Source organism: Rhopilema esculentum, chromosome 21, assembly GCF_057945365.1.
Source record: "Rhopilema esculentum isolate cy_ngs chromosome 21, ASM5794536v1, whole genome shotgun sequence".
Classification (NCBI taxonomy): domain Eukaryota; kingdom Metazoa; phylum Cnidaria; class Scyphozoa; order Rhizostomeae; family Rhizostomatidae; genus Rhopilema; species Rhopilema esculentum.
This window is the reverse complement of record NC_142835.1, coordinates 4,989,576-5,010,952: the sequence shown is the minus strand read 5'-3', so window position 1 is coordinate 5,010,952 and position 21,377 is coordinate 4,989,576. Positions and strand designations below refer to the sequence as shown.

General features: G+C 34.4%; 1 protein-coding gene across 1 annotated transcript in view; it reads left to right on the top strand.

Moving 5' to 3' along the window:
• The window catches only part of LOC135684321 (dedicator of cytokinesis protein 9), a 41,819-nt gene that overhangs the window by 13,194 nt on the left and 7,248 nt on the right, over positions 1–21,377 (top strand). The window contains exons 15-48 of the mRNA XM_065199845.2: positions 474–632; positions 1,381–1,507; positions 2,195–2,231; positions 2,443–2,512; positions 2,709–2,798; positions 3,210–3,296; positions 3,674–3,789; positions 4,431–4,500; positions 4,965–5,081; positions 5,326–5,415; positions 5,922–6,041; positions 6,377–6,409; positions 6,936–7,019; positions 7,200–7,284; positions 7,952–8,031; positions 8,315–8,419; positions 9,367–9,685; positions 9,929–10,067; positions 10,661–10,714; positions 11,106–11,236; positions 11,464–11,585; positions 12,120–12,164; positions 12,358–12,450; positions 12,924–12,980; positions 13,551–13,595; positions 13,934–14,011; positions 14,675–14,782; positions 15,320–15,397; positions 15,678–15,815; positions 16,218–16,275; positions 16,597–16,712; positions 19,065–19,187; positions 20,763–20,876; positions 21,162–21,299. Of these exons, the coding sequence (XP_065055917.2) occupies positions 474–632; positions 1,381–1,507; positions 2,195–2,231; positions 2,443–2,512; positions 2,709–2,798; positions 3,210–3,296; positions 3,674–3,789; positions 4,431–4,500; positions 4,965–5,081; positions 5,326–5,415; positions 5,922–6,041; positions 6,377–6,409; positions 6,936–7,019; positions 7,200–7,284; positions 7,952–8,031; positions 8,315–8,419; positions 9,367–9,685; positions 9,929–10,067; positions 10,661–10,714; positions 11,106–11,236; positions 11,464–11,585; positions 12,120–12,164; positions 12,358–12,450; positions 12,924–12,980; positions 13,551–13,595; positions 13,934–14,011; positions 14,675–14,782; positions 15,320–15,397; positions 15,678–15,815; positions 16,218–16,275; positions 16,597–16,712; positions 19,065–19,187; positions 20,763–20,876; positions 21,162–21,299 (3,426 nt within the window). The remainder of the gene's footprint in view (positions 1–473; positions 633–1,380; positions 1,508–2,194; positions 2,232–2,442; positions 2,513–2,708; positions 2,799–3,209; positions 3,297–3,673; positions 3,790–4,430; positions 4,501–4,964; positions 5,082–5,325; positions 5,416–5,921; positions 6,042–6,376; positions 6,410–6,935; positions 7,020–7,199; positions 7,285–7,951; positions 8,032–8,314; positions 8,420–9,366; positions 9,686–9,928; positions 10,068–10,660; positions 10,715–11,105; positions 11,237–11,463; positions 11,586–12,119; positions 12,165–12,357; positions 12,451–12,923; positions 12,981–13,550; positions 13,596–13,933; positions 14,012–14,674; positions 14,783–15,319; positions 15,398–15,677; positions 15,816–16,217; positions 16,276–16,596; positions 16,713–19,064; positions 19,188–20,762; positions 20,877–21,161; positions 21,300–21,377) is intronic.

Sequence of the window (21,377 nt, the reverse complement as noted above, 5' to 3'; positions counted from 1 at the left end):
AATAGTGACATATGAGTGATATGAATGGGATAAATAGTGACATCTGAGTGATATGAATGGCATAAATAGTGACATCTGAGTGATATGAATGGGATAAATAGTGACATCTGGGTGATATGAATGGGATAAATAGTGACATCTGAGTGATATGAATGGGATAAATAGTGACATATGAGTGATATGAATGGGATAAATAGTGACATATGAGTGATATGAATGGGATAAATAGTGACATCTGAGTGATATGAATGGGATAAATAGTGACATCTGAGTGATATGAATGGGATAAATAGTGACATCTGAGTTACATATACCAGAAACCCATTCTCGCACAGAAACCAGGTATTGTTTTGGCCCTTTGTCAATCGCAATGAAAGGCCAATTCCTATGGGAAGACGTTAATCACATGATAGTTTTATAAACATTTGCTCATGTTTTTCGTTTAATGGTGTTTGCCAATATTTTATTCATAGGCTCGAAACCTGGCCATAAAAATAGAATTTAAAGAATCCGATGAACTGATCGCAAAGCCCTTGAAAAGCATTTACAACAAGGATGGCTCCTGCACAATGACAACGTCTTTAATAACTCCGATTCTTTATCACAACACGACACCTACGTTCTATGAAGAGGTTAGTACCTGCGCAAAGACTCCATACCTCACTGAACGATACTTTGTTTTCTTCTGAGCTCAATATTTAAGAATAGAAAAAGATTTACAATATAGTTGTATATAGCTTGCGGTTTTCCGATTGGTGAAAAACACGTAACCGATTAACGAATTCATCCTGTCACGTTACTTTTGATCTGCATCTAAAAATAGATTTCCGCTACTTTTTGGCAATTTTCCGATGTCACTACTCTGGGGATTATTAGACTAAAATTTGTTTGGTATGCTATTTGCTTCTTTTCCATTATAGTGCGCTAATAACGTAGAGAGTAACGGTAGGAAATCATTATATATTTCACAGGTCATGACTGAGCGGTATTTCATAGAATTATATGACGCAATTTAACTAGCCTTAACCTTATTTGCCTCTCTTTCAATCTGTTTCTTCTATTGAGTCGCGTTGACTTTGCATGGCAAGGTGATCTCCAAATTTGCTAGAGAACTGTGTTATTCTGAAATAAAAATAGCAAAGTGTTTCTTATAATAAATCGAGTTTTGGTGCTTCTTGCTCTTTTGATGAATTTGGGCTTTTTTGTTTGGTTTCTCAGGTTCTAGCCCTGTTATGATTTAAACATAAATTTATAGATTTCTTCTGTAGCACGTGTTCAAGCGTTTGAGTGACTCGTTTTAGTTTTTATTAAGGTTTTGGTAAAATTTGTATGATCTAATGAATATTAGAATAATGAAATTATAACATGTTTCCTTCACAGGCAAAAATTCTCCTTCCAACACACATACACAACAAACATCACATTTTGTTTACAATTTACCACGTGAGTGTCGAACAACCAAAACATGATTCACACATGAAGAAAAAGCAAGATGTTGAAACCCCAGGTCCGTTGCTTTGTCTATTAAATCTTTCAAGTCGTAATTTTCGCCATAATGTGGCAGTTTGTGGATTTACACAGTGCATTTTGTGCTGTACATGACATTTGTGTATAAACCACGCGCGCGCATTGTAAATTGACTGAAGCAAACGCTACAATCTTTATGCATGAGAGCATGCAAAATTTTGGAAAATTCGTTCTTCCAAGCTAATAGGACCACAAGTTTTAATAAATGATATCGTCGTTCGCAGAATTTGAGCCACTTCAGCAAGAAATGTTTCTTAACATTGTCTCATTTTCAAAAGTCAGAAAGTCTTCCAAGTTTCTTAAGAGCTCAATAACAATATTGAAAATTATGAATCAATAACCTGATGTGGTTTGGTGTGAAAAATCCAAAAAACTGGTCAACTTTAGTCGGAAAATATTTTCGCCGAAGTTTATAATCCGAAATTTTATCCGCTGAAGATTTTTGTTGTTTATCTATTTGAACGATCAACTGCGGAATTAGACATATTTCTGTTTTCATTTATTCAAAGTGTAAGGGTTGTTTCCTTTGTAAGCGTTGGGTGAAGATGGTAGATTTTTTTATATTATCTAGCTAAACCCTTTATCCTTACCACGATATTAAGTTTATTTTTGATAATCATTTTATTCACAATTTGCCATTATTTATCATAAGCCCATTTATTTTTAGCTGGTTATGCATGGATGAAAGTCCTTGAGAACGGCATGTAAGTGGTGATTAATTATCAGAACAAAATTGAAACTCATCTGTTTTGCTTGATATATGTTTTTGAGTTTATTTCAATTAAGATTAGAAGCTGGGCCTATTTCCCAAGATATCTTGTTTGATTTAGAAAGGTACTAATGGTGACTCAAACTTTTGTCGTAAAAAACCCTTTTGCTTACCTTTTGTAGCAAAAAAATATGTTTACTTTCTAGCGTACGAGGTGATCGGACAGAATTGGCCGTTGCTTCGTTCTTACCCGAGAACTATTTGTCAGTCGAAAAGGTTAGATGTGGCATTTTATCAATATATCTTCCATGTTTTCATCGCAGTCTTAGGCTTTATAAATTTACTTTGTCAAAAAAAACGTAAATCGTCTTTAATAAGGCTCCTTTGAATGTTCTATGCATTCTGTCAGAACGTCGCTGATTTAGGATATGCACATTTAAGAACAATTAAAACATTCATACTTTTATTTCAGAATGGAGGTACAGAAATCAAATGGGTAGATGGCAAAGGTTCGCAAGTGTTCAAAATCAACACAAGGCTGGTTTCGACCGTATACACACAGGTACCAAAATTTTGGCCTTACCAAAATCCTGAAAAGACTCTTTCCCTTTTTCATTGTTCCCTTCCTTAGGGCTTCTTATATTGTTGAGATTTTCACGTCATTGAAACTTAGTGCCAAATTCGTATTTTTGTATAATTTTATTTTAGTTAGATTTTTCTTCAAACAACTACTTGTTTATTTCATTGTGAAACTAAGGGATAAAACTCAGCCATGACTAAACTTTCAGTTTAACTGGGCAGAGTCCCTTACACTTAGTGATGTAGTTATCACAGATTTTGATCACACTGCCGAACAGCATTGTCCTTCAATGTCCAAAAGATATTTATACCTGGAAATTTGGCAGAAATGCCTGGAATTGTCTGGTTTTTTTAAGGCAGAACATTGAGCATCAAAATTTGTATTTTTCTAAAGGATCAACACATCAACAATTTCTTTGCTCACTGGCAGCTGTCTCACGATCGCCCTGGATCAGAAACGGAAACTTCAAGGCTATTGAAGGTTTTTTGAGTACTTATGCGTTATCTCTTTGTCCATTACGTTTTCATAGAAGAAGAGCAGTCAAAATATATTTATATCGAATGGTAAAAAGGTTAGAAATCGTGAAAGTTGTAATGTCTACACATTAACTGGGTTTATCTGGGTTTTCTTTTGGTGTTTGGGAAGATTTTGCTCTGACTATTTAGGCAAAAAAAACTATATTGGAGTGCCTAAATGTGCCCTGTTCCGTATTGTTTTATATACGAAGTAATCGCTTTTCAGATATTTTCAGAATTCGGAGTTAAATCAGATACTTTCAATCAGGTGTTTGGTCTGAATGAGTGATTTTGTATTGAAATATATTTTGTTTAGCCAGATGAATTTTTTCTTTTTGACAGTTAATGCATGCAATAGATGTCACTACTGTTGTTCGATTTTTGCCGGTCATTCTCAATCAGCTCTTTGACGTATTGCTAAGTGTCAGGAATGACGATGTCTCAGTCAATGTTATCCGGTAAGTGTACACGTGAGTTCATGCTTTTTTATAATAAAAAGTAACAGAAAATATATTGCATGCTATAGGCGTAAATGATAGTTTTGTCGTCCACTTGAGAGCTGCCCGTCTGTGGGGCGAGGTGTGCTCAGAGTATAAGTGGAAATCACCCAGTATTGAGGTGGACACAAAACAGTAAACATCGCATGAAGACACTGCCAAGCTGAACAACCAGATCACTTATTAGGCTGAGCACATGGGGTACAGCGTGGCGAAAAAATCACTATATAATCTAAATATCATCCTTTTTGATCAATTTATAAACATCGTGCGTACTGTTACGTTGTACGTGGGATCTTGTTTTTAACCTGGAAACAACAGGCTCTTCACGGTTTTTTTAACGTTGATTAAGTTGTTTTCCATTGCCTACTCAATTTTACAAAGTTAAGGCATCCAATTTTCAAGATCAAATTTTTCTTGCTTTAGTTTCCCTGTTAAGAAGGTTTTGTTAGGGGACAATTCTTTATGTCTCGTTTACTTCTGGACAGGGCTAGGAATCTAGATAAATATATTTACCCACGTGTTGTTAGAAGTTGGCGAAAACTCAACCATTAAAAACTGTTTTCTGTGCATTTAACGATGTATTATTTTTCTCTCTAAAGGACCCTGATAAGGTTGATTTCTCAAATCCACGAGGTTGACAAAGAATCTTTGCTTAAATCATATGTAAAGGTAATCTGGGCATTTTGTCATATAATGTTTTTGTGATTGGCGCTTTAGTAAAAGCAAATATTTTATGAGATAAAATTACATTGGAATTTTTTCTGGAAAATTAAGAACTTTTTGTATGCAGCGCATATTTAATCTCTTGTCCACACCAGCAAAATATAAAGTAAAGTTGAATTTCGTGTTATATACTTGGCTAGAGGTATTTGACAATGATGTAAAGTTAGTGGGTAAAGAAAAAACTTGCAAGGCTAGCTTTTGGTTGAATAAAAGATAAAAAAGTATTAGCCTTGTTAGTTGTATTAGAAATTATTCTCTAATCTCCTTTGGGCTGTTCCAATTTTGCCAAACTTCAGTAATTTGATGGGAGTGTTTATAGTGTTAATGCTTCTTGAGCTAAAAGTTGTTACAGCTAATTCGTAATTGTTTTTCATGCGAGAATTAATGTTCTGTTTTTTTGTTTGTTTTAGTATTCATTTAGATCCAGGGACGACCGGCAGAAAACCATTCACGAAGAAATGGCGAAGCATTTGAGGTTCTATTTGAAGCCTGGGAGTGATCCTGCTATTATCGACTGTATTTTGCAGGTACTTAGACAACTGTTGTCTCTATATTTCTCTATAAGCTGCCAACGGGTAGTACCATCCCTGCCATAAGTTGTTGGAACACCCATTATGATGCTGGACCAGATTTTATTCGTTTTCTGACTTTCCCAAGTTCGAAAACCAATTTTTACACAATAGGTTTTTTCTAGTAGCTGCTCGTTACTTTTTGGTTTATTTCAAACATCTGGTTATAAGTTTATTTGCTTACAGATATAATATTTTTCAGCGTGGATGGTTCTTTTTCGATGTTATTGTTAAGAGTATGGCTCAGGCCCACCTCATGAATGGTGAGCAAAACGGCAACAGACGAAAACAGGTATAGATGTCGTTTTCTTCAGGGTCGAATGATCCACTTTCATCAACCCATGTATCACTTACTTTAATGATTCTGTGCTTGATGGGAAATTATTGGTATTAACTAGGTTCATTGTTTTGTCAACGATTTATCATTGCTTGAAGTGCCAAATAACTATGTTTGTTCTCAAGGCTGCCGAAAGATATGCTGGTGATTGCATCAAACATCAAACTCAGAATTGTCTTGTTCTACACATAAAACGTTGTTTTCCATTCTATAAATTGAGTTACAGAAGTAAAAAGTTGAGCTGGAACAAAATTTTTAGCAGCAAAAAGGCAACCATTCTTAAGTTTGTTGAAACGTGGAGATATTATAAACTTGTTTGGAATTGTATGAATATTGTTTCTTCACAGAACGTTAAAAGTTTGTATTTTGCAGCCCCTTATATTATTTGACAGCTATTAATCATGCGATTTGTAATTGTTGTTAGCAACGAAAAAGATGTGTTAATAGTTTTTTTGTTACAGATCTTTGACGTCAGAGAGGGAAGGTACTCTGCTGAGTATCATACGAGTTTGGAGAACCTTCTTCAACTTTTTGTTGTCCAACTCGTCAAAAAAAGACAAGACAAATTTCAAGTCTCAAAGGTAACACACCATGTGCATCCATCAATTCTACTTTTTATTTCATTCCGCTGTTTTTTTTACTTCAAAAAATAAATTTACTACTTTACTTCAGTCATATGTTTTATAAGTAAACTCATGTTAGCCATATTTTTTTTGCAGTGAGCTAACATCTTGCTTATTAAATGATTCAATATAGTTTTACATGCATTCAGATAATGATTTGAGATGGGAAACCTGTTTTCTATTGTAAATAAAAGACAACTGTAAATATTTGTATCATTAAGCATTACCAAGAAGCTGAAAGTTTTTAGTTTGAATTTTACATTTGATAATACTTTTAAGAAATCTCGTTTCAGGACGCAAATTCGAGTTTGGCTAGGTTTATCAAAGTAAGTTTCACGTTTTTCTATCTTGTTTTAAAGGATTCATATCTAAAACCTGCGTTATATTGTGTCTAATTTGGAGACACTCCAATGACCCTGTTTATCTACTTGTTTTGAAAATAATGAAGTTCTGTAAATTGTAAAGAGGCATTCAGTATCTTAAACTGTAATTCCGCATCAACGCACTTCAAGATCAGGCAAAGACATTTTTAGATTTAAAGTTTAAATTTTGATTTATCTGCAAAGACTAAAGAAGATCTAGTAACGAGTGCAATGATGTCACCATGAAATGCCTTTCAAGCATTTACTTCCAAGTAACCTGTCGTTTGAATATATCCTTGTGAATCTCCCTGGCTTCATGTGTTTATTGATAAAAAACGAAGGAAACACTCCCTTCACAAGCCTTGTTGCGCTGTGGTAATGACAAGTTTCTTCGCTTCTTCTGAAAAATACTCTCAACTATGTAGGAATTTTCCGCAGAATTTTGAGCAGTTGCCTCTTTGTAGTAATTCACTTTTTTATTTCTTTTAAGAAATGCTTCACTCACATGGACAGAGGGTTCGTTTTTAACATGGTGAATTATGTAAAAGAACAGTTCAAATCTCCTGATCCTCAGGTACTGGAAGATTTGAAATTGATTTAACCTATCAAATGTTGATTCAGTTTATTATATTCGATTATTTGTAGTTTAAAATTCAGGTTTACAGTATGAGAGGGTTTTTCTTATTACTTAAGAAACTGGTTATCATATTTTTGTGTACAAAATACTACAGCCTTGTATCGTCTTTTTCTACAGATGTTTGAGCTAAAATTCGATTTCCTGCGAGCAATTTCAGAGCATGAGCACTATGTGGCATTGAACATGCCACTTGATATTAGAGGTATTACATTTTTTTCTTGCATTTAGGTAATTTTGGTATCGTTCATTTAGATTTGCGTACTATGGTCCAAGCTAGATTGGTTTTTTGATTCACAGTGTGATCGTGTGATGCATCAGAATGTCATAAATGTTTAAATTGAATAAGAATGTACCTAGCACGTAGTCTTGTGGTGCTTGGGTGAGATTTCACTGTTAAACAAAGGCTTTTGACGTACGGTAATCCACGCACGTCGCTAAGTGGGACAGTCCTTAAACTCTATCTAATATTCCAATTCTTTTTTCCCTCTTATTCTTATCAAATACTCTCACATATGATTAGCTACAAGGTCAAATGAGTATAGATTTTACTCAAATGAAGATAAAACTGAGTACAATAGAAGACAGACTGCCTTTAAAATAGACACCTTTGTTAGTCACAAAGATTTCACTACAGTAGTGAAAATTGCTAAATTTAAGGTTAATAAAGGCTGAATCTCTTTCGTCCTTGAATCTCATCGCAAGTTTTTTTCTCTTTGATTGACAATCCAGGATGCTTAATACTTGAAATTCAGTTTTTGCTTTAATAAATTGATGAAAGTATCATTTCAACCAGACTGAATAGCCATGTTTATAGTAGCGACGTTTTCTAAGGTGTCATCATACAAATTTGTTTTTCTTATCCTTTTTAGCTCTTGGTGGAGTACACGAAAGCACAATTAATGACACCTACTGCAAGAAGCACTTTGTTGTCGGCTTAATATTGAAAGAGGTATTCGCCCTTTCTTGGTTTGAAATATCTGAACTTCTAATTACTTTTGCTTTTACTACGTGAATATGTTACTGTGCTGTCAAAATGTTTATTCGTTTTTCTCCTATTTAAAAACCTGTAAAAATAAGCAGGCTTCAAGTATTTGCAAGGTTTCCTGAACCTGAAAACTTGTAAATGTTATGGGCTTTGCTCAGCTGAAATTATATCATAAACAACTGTAAGAGCAACACACTCTATTTTTAATGCAAGTTGTATGTCTAATACGTTATGCTGTTGATAACAGATTGCATCTGCCCTGAATGAAGGAAAAACAGTGCGAGGATATGCAATCAGGCTGATCAGAAACTTGTTAGCCAAACATGAGCTAGACGACAGATATCAAGTTGGGGTGAGAAACTTCTAGCATTCGATGTTTCGATATTATTGTATTGCGTTGTCTTTTTCTAAAAATTATTCCCTTTCTACTTCCAAACACAGTGTAGTCCACAATTTGTAATTCTGACTACTTTGGTATATCGAACGCACCACACCTAAATCCCCAGCAGATAACACAGCAAGAAACGACACAGGTTCTGAGGTGATGTGTTAAACGTGGTTCGCTAAAGAAAAATGTTAGCAATTAACATACATGAAGATTATAAGTTGAGAATACGACAAGAAGCTTAATATTACAATATAATGAAAAAAAAAGGAATAATTATAAAAGGTTAATTAATGTTAGCAGAAGATAGAACTACGTAGAAACCCAACTAGACTACAAAATGTTAAGTATGAGCTACTTATAAATAAAGTGAAAGATAACTACATAATAATACATACAACTTACAATCTATTAGTCCTCGTAGCCATAAAAATTTTGCACGACGGCCAAACACAGCATGTAGAAACTACCAGGCCAAAAATGCATGTAAACGATAGAAAAACTGCCCCCAACACAGCGCAATGCAAGGCGAGTAAATAACCACCCAAAACGTGGGGTGCAAATCCTTTATAGCTACCGGAAGTAAACGAGGAAAAGCAAGAACACGCAAAAACGGAAATACCAAATATGGGCTAATGAAACGTATACTAAGAGGCGTAAAGAAAACAATGCAATGTAAAAACGAGGCTAGATAAAAATAGCTTAAACTACAACGACCAAGGGCTATTCGCACTAACACACAGGTTTATCATATTTATAATCTTAGTAAGAGGATCGTCATAAGAAAGAATATATTTTCCTCTAAAACAATTTTGCTAATGTCCTTCACCAAATGGTAAGCCTTGCCAACGGCCAAATGATGGGCTGTAATTTCTTGCCTTCAAATATTTATTGTCACTGTTATACTTTTCTAGGAAAAACAAGCAAGAATCGCTGCACTTTACATCCCTTTTCTGACAACTATCCTTGAGCATGCATTTCGGTTCCATAAAAATCTTGATCGTCCATTTATTGACGATGGCCTCCTATCCACACGTCAGCACGTTGTCAGCCCCAGTGGAGGCAGAGCTTCACCTGCTCCATCTAGAAACTCAATGATGGGCACGCCCGTCAATCAAGCTGGAAACTCTTATGATTCAGGGGGTAAAAACCACAACTTTTTGCCTTTTGATGAGGATGAGAAAAGAGAGTTCCTTCTGTGCATGATATTTTTGCTGAAGAAGTTGAGTCCAGGTATTGTAACTTGTGTTTTATGATTCTTTTTCATATGCGTAAAATCTTTTCTCCACATTTGATTTTAGACTTCGCCCTTCTGGCTTAACAGAAGAAGCTGAATATTCGTGCATGCGTTTCTTCGAATTTTTTTTAAAGTTTTCGAAATGGCTCTGATCTAGAAATGTCTTCCCTCTTATTGCAGTGCTCCTCCTATGTAAGTGTTTCAGAGTTTTGCTAGTTTATTGAATATTTTGGTTTTAGGCATGGTTGTTGATTGGTGGCGGGATATTCTAACCACTGTTGTGAAAAGAGCCCACTGGACACCTACTGCACTGTATTATGTACATGATAAAAGCTTCGCCAAATTTTTAGCAGTCATTGACTTTTTCGATGTCATAGAGTGAGTTTTCTCTGTTATTCAAATATTCAAATCTTTTCTCCATCTGATGGTGACTCGTTTGCTGCTTTTCAAAGCTCCAGCATGTGAAGGCCTGCTTCAATAAGGCTAGATTAAATTTGACGGATTTGCACATCCGCAGATCAAATCTACCCCTCCAACCGTAAAAAGATGTCGGTCTGTTTCATCACTTTCGTTTTTGAAAAGAAGCTAAACTTAGAAAGAGTGAGAATTTGTAGCATTTCAAATAAATAGAACGAAAACTAGACAAGGTGATAAGGTTGCTATGTAGCTAGTGACTTGTCTCTTCTGTTTCATTTTTTTGCGTTGTTTATCTCAGAAGTTGATTACATACTAATCAGAATGAAATACTGTAGAAGTTTATACAGACAACACGTTCCTATATCCTTCTTCTATGTCATCTAAATGTTTTATTAGTCTGTAGTTGATTTGTACCAAATGTTTGTCCGTCTTGTCTTTGAAATTAGATTGTATCTAGCTGAGCAAATCCAACTTTGATTCCTTCAGCAGTTTTAATGCTTTAAAGGTATCTTTTCATTAAGGATCAGGGTTAAAGTTTGGTTTTGTCCTTTCAGATGCTGCCTACAATCATTTTCATATCAAGGGCGAAAGGCAATATCAGATACAAGGTATGACTCGTTGCAATTGTTTGCCACCAAGCTTGCACATGTTTAATAAAATAACTTCGTTTTAAGGCATTCACTGGAAACCTTAGTTATTTTCTAGAAGGTGTAAAAGGGCACAAATGCTTAAGGTAAATCTTCTAGTTTACGCCTCTAGCATCAATTAAGCTCGTGCTCCCAAAATGGGCGTTGAATAATGGAAGTCATTAAATGGCGATTCTATTATTTTAGCAAGAAAAAAGGTAAGGACTCTCTGCAGATCCCCTGAAAGTGAAACGACGAAAAAACAGTTGTATGTTTAGGCAAAAAACTGTTACAAACATATAGTCATTTGGCTGTTGCTTGCTTTGGTTCCTGATTAAACTCTTTCCAACAACTTTGCAATTTTGTGTTGCAGCACTTCCCCGGAAAGTACCAAGCACTTTCTTGAAAGTAAATACCGAACGGTTACAAGTATCCATCAAGTGATTTCTCCAGGCCACACAAAATCTGCCAGCGAAGGAAGAATTGAATTGAATGGCTTGAAATGTAAGTAAATTTTTGTTCCGGTTTTCTTGAATTACGCATCTGTTTTAAAACTTGAGCGTTTTGAACTCCAAAAACAATTTGTTTTTTGAAGAAATATCTTCTGGAGTTTCATATCGTTGAAGTATATCTCCTCGCCTCCGTGATATCTCTTCCTTTACCACATGTTTCCGTGTTACCATATATGTAGACCTAGCTAAAATATATAATGGCATTTATCGTGGTTTTAGCTCTAGCTAGAGAATACTCGGAGAATGACCACGAGAGGAGGATTATGCTCGATGCAAATTTTGCCAACGAAGTTGCTTTGGTCGTTCTTGACACAGTTGAGCTGTTTTGTGCAAATTTCAAGGTAAGGCATACTGATAAGTGTTTGTGAATTGCAAATATCTACATTGGATTACATGGATCACAATTATGTGTGGGGGCAGACTTGTGTTTGGGGAAGTGCCGCATTTTAGGGTCAATTTAAACTCTGAATCACAGGCGATGTCGTCCCTAAACTTACAAATTTTCTGTAATTGACCCAAACTAATTTAAATATAACTTGGATTTTTCTACATTTTTTCGTGTTTCCTTATTCTTGTTAGATTATGATAATGTTTTCTCGTGCGGCCATCCCAATATACATACAATTAAAGTCGAGTGTGAGGAGCACAGCAGCTTTAATACTGCCGGAGAATGTATAACAAGTTCTTTGCACTTCTTACCATTTGTAATTGAACTCAATGCGTCTTAAGGAGATCGACAAGAGCCTGAAGTTCAATGCTGGTATGGAATGTATCAGGTACATTTTGTTTCACTATTGAGTGAAATTCTTTTTTTAGCGATTTTTCTTAGACCAACTTGCATTGACCAGTAAAAAGAAAACTATTTATTTTTCCAGTTTCATCTTGAACAAGATGCTGGTGATAACATTCTTATGAAAAAGGTAATTTTTCCCGTGCTTTCGCAGCCTTAATTTTTCTCTCGGTCGCAATTTTCTTTACATGATGTACCTCTGCCTACGCTGCCTCGATATCTTTCATCAATATATTTTTCTGCTCCTCTGATTTTTAAGTGTATCCTTATTACGAAATATTTTAAAAGATTTTTGACTCAATGTCAACCATTGTTTTGTTTAGATTTTCAATGTACTCATGGGTTTTCTGAGAACCAACCAATCAGAGTACGTCCTCAAACACGTGTTCGCGTCATTGCGAAGTTTTATTCACAAGGCAAGTCATGATTTGCAAATCGTTAAACTGCATGAAACGACAGAAATTCTCTGTAAAGACAGAAAATCTTAAAACTGTTGTGTACGAATGTTTTTTTAAATGATCTTCATATGGTACGGTTCACACGTCGTTGACGATTTCTCATTTCATTTGATGCATGCAGACTATTAAAGAAGCTATTTCAATGTATTTAATGCAAGTAATTAAAAATGTTGTAGAACCGTTTCAGTTAACCAAAATACGCCGGTGTCAGCCACAAAGTTTTGTTTCCAAAGCAATTAAATCGTTTTTTAATTATCTAAAGCTAACATTGCCAATGATTCACCTAACCTGCTAACCTTTCGTAAATCTTTATTTATATTCAGTTTCAACTCGACTGCGAATTCAAGTTAGATGATTTTGTAGATAAGCAGTTATTTTCATCGTTTAGTACTTTTGAGTTTTCATCGTTTGAAATTTTTCTCTTCCAATAGTTCCCCAGCGCATTGTTTAAAGGAAGTGCCAACCTGTGTGGAGTACTTTGCTACGAAGTATGTGCTCATCATCCTTCCAAAACATTATCAGTTTTTTTTCGACTGCTTAGAAAGAGATATCACTCAACTGCATTTTACAACAACCTCAATACATTACACAGTACTCAATAGACGGTGTTGTGGTTTTGTCTCCCCTCCCCTTCCCAATTTAGCGTTGATATCTCTATTGTGTCAATACATTCGCTCCATATTTAATGGAAGCAAAGTGGGGGTTGCACGTTGTCGTACGTGTGCGTGCTACGCCCTATGTGTTTAGGTTTTTGCCTCCAATGTTGTGTCTCGGATAACTGATTAGCCGTTGTCAGCATATAAATGAAGCTCTTGAATTGCGTATGGCAGTGCAGTTTTAAATAAAATTGATATGTGTATTCATTAGACAATCAATAGTCAAGATGGCAAGGAAAAACAGAGTTGTATTTGCGCCTGAATACGTTAAGAAGCAATAGAAGTCAATGTTTAGAATAAAGATACATGCAGGCCTGCCATATAATCAAGATTTGGTGTCATTTTAAGCTATTATCGCAATGCCATCTATAAGCAGTTTTAACCCTATATTCGATTTTGCAGATTCTCAAGATGTGCAACTCAAAGATCGAGACAGTTCGCACCCAGGTAGGTATCACTTTGTCGGGAGTCTCTCTTCGATAAATCACGAATATACCCCCCCCCCTTTGTTTCTTTCTTGTGTGTTGTGCGATTTAAGGCTTTTTAATGCAACAGTAGCTTCACGCAGAACCCATAGGATGTTTTGGCAGCTACAACATACAGATTTACAAAAGTTTTTGACTTCCAGAAAAAATTACGATGCTCAAATCCAAACTCGACGTAGTTCCTAATACACTTAATTCTATTAACTTCCTCTGTATAACAAATTTTAGGTTTAGTTTGATATTACACGTTCGTAAAAACTTTTGTCTCTTCCAGCTTGCTAACGACAATTTTCCCCTTAGGCCTGTTGCTTCATGTATTTGTTGATGAGGTATAATTATGAATTCAGTGGCACTGGCTGTGTTCGAGTGCATTTGCAGGTATGTCACCGAGTTTGCAAGACTTTACCTTTCTTTTTCAATGAAGATAATAAATCTGTAACTGAATCTTTGAGTAAATGTGAGTTGTAGCTAATAAGAAAAGCCAAATTCGTCAAAACAGTTGAATCTATCCTACGTAAGATCAGTTGATCGATTCTACCCTAAAGTTGGTGCTCACAAACTCTCTTTTATCTCGAAAGAAAACCACTAAAGAAGGAACAAACTGAGATTGTTTAAACAATTTTTTTAATGTGAATTTGATTTTTTAATAAATATGCCTTTTGTTGGAAGTTTGTTAAAAAAATAAAAACATTGAATCGAGTAAGCAAGAATTGTTAGAAACGTATCTATGAGCTGAACCAAATTTTTTAAAAAAAACTTTTAGAACCGCAGTTTCTCTAGGTTAGTAAAGCGGAACATGTATGAGTGATTTTAAGCTAGCTATTTATACAGTTAATATTGATGTCAATATACAGTTATTGTTGGCGTATTGGCGCGACGATATCATTTGCGTTAGATTTCAATTATCATTTCGGTATAATATACTAATACTCCTTTCCATGCAGATCGTTTCTGTGTCTATGTCCGTTGTCTCAATCAGGCACCATCAATAACAATTTGAATATGTCATTAATGATTGAATCAACATGTGTGCTTTCACAGGTGATTGTCGCTGTATCCAAGCTCATCGCATCTGGGATGAACCGCTCGGCAATGAATAGCTCACTCAATATCGTCAAGAATTACGCCGTTGATGACAAAGGCATGAAGGTATGACAAAATTTCGAATGTTTTGATCAGTTCTAAGCAAGTATTAAGTATTTGTTTAACAAGATGATGTCCCATAGTTGTGAAGTGTAGTCTAGTTGCGTCAGTCAGTCCCCCAGCTCCTCTGCAAATAATCCTGATAAATGAACTTCATTTTTGCATTGTACTCAAAAAGCTTTTATTTATGCTTTCTCTAAAGCAGGAAATAATTCTCTGTGTGGGTTAGTCAAACCTGCTTTGTTAACACCTTTCAACTTTGGTCGAAAAGGTGTCTCGTGAATTTCACGAACCTTGTTTCTAAGATATATTAGATTTCGATAAGGCCTATTTATATAGATGAACTTCTTTGATTCGGCTGTTTAATAAATAAAAAAATTGCAAGCATTATGCATATACTTGTGACTTTTAGTTTTATTTTATTAAGACTTCATGCAGACCTGCTTAAAGTGACAACTGCTAATGACTTAATATATTCCTCATAATGAATGTAGTAACAATGTCTTTTTAAAAGCTCTCTTAATCTCTTGTTGTTCAAATCAGAGCACAGAATTTCCTGCTGAAGTCAGAGATTTGATAAAGAAAGTGCACACAGTTCTTCAAGCTACAGAAAAAATGAAGGTACGTATCATTTATTTTCATTTTCAATTCATTTAACCTAAGGCTGCTTTAAACATTTTTTTATTTACTGTACAAATATGATATGATCAGCCTCTTTTTGAAGTCACCCATGCATGCTCATACCTCATACTGATGCTAATACATGCTGAGGATATCTTCAGATTTCAAGGTTGCTTTATAATCTTTAGCAGTTTTTTAGTTTCTTCACATTTTCTAGCGTGAGCGCAAGCGTCTTTGACGTTTTGGAATTATTTTTAATTTGATAAAAAATTTATCTTAGGAACATGAAGATGATATGGAAGTGCTTGTTGACTTGGAATACAGTTTGGCAAAATCGTATTCAAGCACTCCTGAGCTGCGACAAACATGGCTTCAAAGCATGGCAGAATTACACGAGAAGAATGGAGATTATTCAGAGGTACCTCAGCATTTACAAAATTAATTAACATCTTGTACAAACATAGTTCTAAATGGTCTTAAACCTTTATGCGTTTTATGTCTTTTTGTGCCTTTTCTGTCTTCAGTCTTTGGTTCAACTTTAAGTTTGAACCAACACTCTATATTTTCCCATGAAAGCATCATTAACTTCACCTGCATTTCTTTTAAGTACTTGATGCTAATGTAGTTTCTCGAGTCTCTTTCCCAATGTTTGATCTAAACGTATGTTTTCTCAAATGATAGAAAATGTATTTATCAAAACTTTGCTTTACAAGTACTATTTCTTTTCCTCGCAACTTGCTTCAATCTTCGACCCCTGTAATCAGATAAATCCTCTTTCATTTTCTTTTATAAATGAATATTTAATTTGTTGCATTGATAGGCTGCAATGTGCTTTGTACACGCTGCTGCCTTAGTTGCAGAGTACCTGAAAAGAAAAGGTAATTATAATCATTAAGAATGTTTTGCAACGTTTAAAAACATTTCTTTGATACTCTATGTTATCCTTAAACGAATCTTCATTTTTGATTTCATCATATTTTTTTGCAGATTTAACAATGCCTTATAAGTTACCCTATTACAATGCAAAGAATATTTGAATCTTGCATTAGCTACATTTTTATATCAAATCTTTTTAGAAAGTCAACATTTTATTCATAAATAAATAGAAGATACAAAAACAGTCAAGTTCAATTAGTATAAGGAACATTTTATGAATGGAATGTCTCTGATTTTAATGGCCGTCTTTAAAAATTTTCAAGGCTCATATGTTGATGGGTGCTCTGCCTTCAGGGCAATCTCCCCTAACCTCGTTCCTGATGAATGTGCGATGAAAAATGACGATGAAGGCAATTCTGATGAAGTCAGGTACAGCAAGGTAGGGATAATCGGAGTTTCTTTCGAAACTGTAAACGAGCAAATAAGAACGCAAAACTAGACTTGATTCTGGCTCGATGACTTTGTATTTTTCCCTACCTGTGTATCACGTAGAGTTGAAAAGCTACCGCAATCTCAGAAGAGCAATAAAGGAATAAGAGGGATATACATACATTAGTAGATATGTTCACTTACGTGACAAAAGTATTAGGACGATCGCCTCAAAGCAAATGTGGTTAACCCTTTGCTCAAAAAACAACATAGAAAATCGGTGGAACATAACGAGATTGCTGTTTGAGATTTTCAATTGCAATTTTACCCAATTGTAAAAATAAAGATATATTTAATAAATTGTAAAAGAAAACTTTTTTTAGACAAGTACAATTTGCTTTATCTTATATTTTATCGGATTTCCTCCAGGAATCTGGCAGCCGCCATTTGCACTGGAACTCAATGAATTAATTTTGCAAAGAAATATCTTCCGATATAGTAGGAAATCTTATAAAAATTCTAGAAGAGTTTATTTTTGGTCTTAGAGGATTTCATTTCTTGGATTTTTTTTTAAAACTACACTACCAGGACAAAAGTATTGCAACACCCTAATCAAAATGGCATCAAAAAAATTTGAAGTTTTGTAAACTTTTAACTTTACGCTGAAATATTCCCCTCAAAAATAAGCATAATCATTCTAAACCAGGAATCAAATTCTTCGAAATTTATTGAGAATTTCGAAAAACTTAGAGTTACAATATTAACGTAAGAAATTTTACAGTTATAAGAAAAAATATCTGCAGTGGTAAATTCAAGATATTGACAAGATAAGGAGCGAGTAGTTGTGATAAAACTTCGTTTAACTGGTCTCTCGACTCTTAAGATTTTGCAACTTTTTATAGAAAATGATAGCAAAATAGTGAAAGTTTAGGAAACAATAAATGAAGTTATTAGCTCTGACTCTTTTAGCCTCGAAATTCTCCAATAAAACTTGGATAATTTTTTTGGTACATTTAGGCCTATATAAATTAGTAAATCATGAACTAGCGACGTGCGAGTTAATGCAGTGAAACATGTCAAAATAATGCATAACAGTTTCTTTGGTGGAATCAAATTAATGCTAGGAAAATGAGGAAGGCAGTTTTTATCATAAAAAGCAATACATCCCTGTTACAAGGCCATTTTTACTCAAATTTACCTGAAAATCTGCGAACTCTATGTCCTTCCTCGGCGTGATCCGCCATTAATCGCCTTCGCAGGTGTTGCAATACTTTTGTCCTGGTAGTGTAGTTGTTTTCAATTACATCAAGGCTTTGACTTTGACGGGGTTATTGAAAGACCATGATGTTATTATTTTTGAAATTTTTTTTGTCACAATTGCAGCACAACTATGTTTATTGTCCTACTTAAAAATAAATGGTCTTTGCAAATAATCATTACTTGTTTCTGTACTTGCCTGGGGATTTTCCACAAATAACTGGACAAAATATTCAGCATTGATTGACTTCGCTCATAACGCCAGCTTGCCGACGCCATTAGGCCTAACCAATAGTCGGCCCGCCCTGGCCTACCATTCTTTTAATTTTAATTGGCATTGTTAACTTATTGTTTTTGTAAATAACATTGTAGACGTGCTGCAACCAAACTTTCTTGCAGTTTTAGCAAACAAATGACTCGCTAGACCCAAATATTTTATTGCTTCTCGTTCTCTTTCTGGTCGTTTTTGTGTTTTCGACATTGAAATTGAAACATTGATATTTTCCATTTCTCCCTGACATTTTGTTACTTTTCTATCATAGAAAGGAAGGAAATAAATTGAATTTGTTAAGAATCGCGTTTTTGCTGAAACCATTTCTAGAATCCCCCCAAAACAGTAAGATTTGTTCAATCAATGTTAGAATGCTAATATTGGAGCCGCCATTTTGTTATTCATAGACCTAATTATTTTGTCACGTAAGGATAGAGACGTAACTTGAGGGTTTTTTCAATTAAAAGTCAAGCACATTGCGTTCTTGAAAAAAGCTGAATGACGATATTTTAAAGGGAAAATTTTCGCAGCAGCCGTCTTACATCATAAATCCTAAAACTCAAAAATTAATCAATGGTTATGCTGTTTAAAAACATTCCTGTGAAGTGTTTTGAAACTGAAATTAAAATTTTAATCATTATTCTTTTTCTTTGAGAATTAGCCAGAATTTCACCTCAGTTTGCTGTGACAGGAAAATTTCAAAAACGAACTTTTACAGAATCCCAGGCACAATAAGGAACAGATATCCATCTACGTTTACGTGGAAGCTCAGGATTTTATTTTCAAGATATGAAAAAAATATATTTGAATAAGTATCAATTTTGAATTTTTCAGGAAAATTTGATCAGCTTATTGGAGAATGGAATCGAGCGTTTGAAAAGGGCCGAGCGCTATGAAGTGATGGGCATTGTTTATAAAATCGCCATCCCACTTTACGAGGAGGAGAGAGATTTTACGGTTAGTAGAGATCCTGTCTCGTAATTAGAAGTGACTAGTTAATTAAAAGTGTAAATAATTGTTTAAAGGATAAATGATTCGTGTATGGAGTAAATATTGTGTCTTAGAAGTGAGTGGTTCGTTTATGGAATAAATGGTTCGTTTATGGAATAAATATTTTGTTTATGGAACAAACATTTCGTTTATGGAATAGATGGTTCGTTTATGGGATAAAAGGTTCGTTTATAGAATAAATGGTTCGTTTATGGAACAAATGGTTTGTTTATGAAATAGATGGTTCGTTTATGGAATAAATGGTTCATTTGTGGAATAAATGGTTCGTTTATGGAATAAATGGTTCGTTTATGGAACAAATGATTCGTTTGTGGAACAAATGGTTCGTTTATGGAACAAACATTTCATTTATGGAATAGATGGTTCTTTTATGGAATAAATGGTTCGTTTATGGAATAAATGATTCGTTTATGGAATAAATGGTTCGTTTATGGAACAAATGGTTTGTTTATGAAATAGATGGTTCGTTTATGGAATAAATGGTTCGTTTATGGAATAAATGATTCGTTTATGGAATAAATGTTTCGTTTATGGAACAAACATTTCGTTTATGGAATAGATGGTTCGGTTATGGAATAAATGTTTCGTTTATGGAATAAATGTTCGTTTATGGAACAAACATTTCGTTTATGGAATAGATGGTTCGGTTATGGAATAAATGGTTCGTTTATGGAATAAATGTTCGTTTATGGAACAAACATTTCGTTTATGGAACAGATGATTCGTTTATGGAATAAAGGATTCGTTTATGGAATAAATGGTTCGTTTATGGAACAAATGGTTTGTTTATGAAATAGATGGTTCGTTTATGGAATAAATGGTTCGTTTATGGAATAAATGATTCGTTTATGGAATAAATGTTTCGTTTATGGAACAAACATTTCGTTTATGGAATAGATGGTTCGGTTATGGAATAAATGGTTCGTTTATGGAATAAATGTTCGTTTATGGAACAAACATTTCGTTTATGGAACAGATGGTTCGTTTATGGAATAAATGATTCGTTTATGGAATAAATGGTTCGTTTATGGAACAAATGGTTTGTTTATGAAATAGATGGTTCGTTTATGGAATAAATGGTTCGTTTATGGAATAAATGATTCGTTTATGGAATAAATGTTTCGTTTATGGAACAAACATTTCGTTTATGGAATAGATGGTTCGGTTATGGAATAAATGGTTCGTTTATGGAATAAATGTTCGTTTATGGAACAAACATTTCGTTTATGGAACAGATGATTCGTTTATGGAATAAATGATTCGTTTATGGAATAAATGTTTCGTTTATGGAACAAACATTTCGTTTATGGAATAGATGGTTCGTTTATGGAACAAATCGTTCGTTCACGTTACCCAGCAACTCAATGATTGAACTACATTGTATATGAAATAATATGTTTATAAACTATGTTACGTCATTGTTTAAGTTATTTTTCAGTTAAGAATATTAGCGATTGTATTTGCTTATGATTTTATTTTCCATGTGTTTTTCTTGAAAAAATTGTATGTTATACTTTGCAGCGCCTTGCTTTGGCTTACGACTCTCTAAAGTGTGCTTACGAGAAAATCGTCGAAGTAATGGCATCTGGAAAGCGACTATTAGGAAGATTTTATCGCGTGGCCTTTTTTGGAAGGGTCTGTTTCTATCACCTTGTTTACATTTGCAAAACTCAGACGAGCCAAATCTAACACAGGCGTGCTAGCTTCGCCCTGAGGCGTTGGTTATTGAATTGCTCGTTTTCTATGATTCCTTGTCTAGCTGTAGAATAGTTCATTAGGTCCTTTGTAAAAGTGCAAGAAATATTTTTAAATGCAATTCATACTGGATTTGTGCAAAATTATTGGTATTTTAGTACTGCTTTTAGAAAAAGCATGCAAATGGCTATTCTAGGGAAAATGACGTCTTATCGTTCTTTGAAGGCATTCAAGGATGATGACGGCAAAGAATACATTTACAAAGAGCCAAAACTCACTTCACTTCCGGAAATAAGCGAGCGTTTGGAAACCAAATATCAAAATAAATACGGAAATGTTAGAATATTACAAGATTCTTCGAAGGTGAGGTGGCTTCAATTATTGTTATTTGAAATGCCTGTTCCGTTTTATCTTTGTCCTAGCAACGGAGAATCGCAGTTG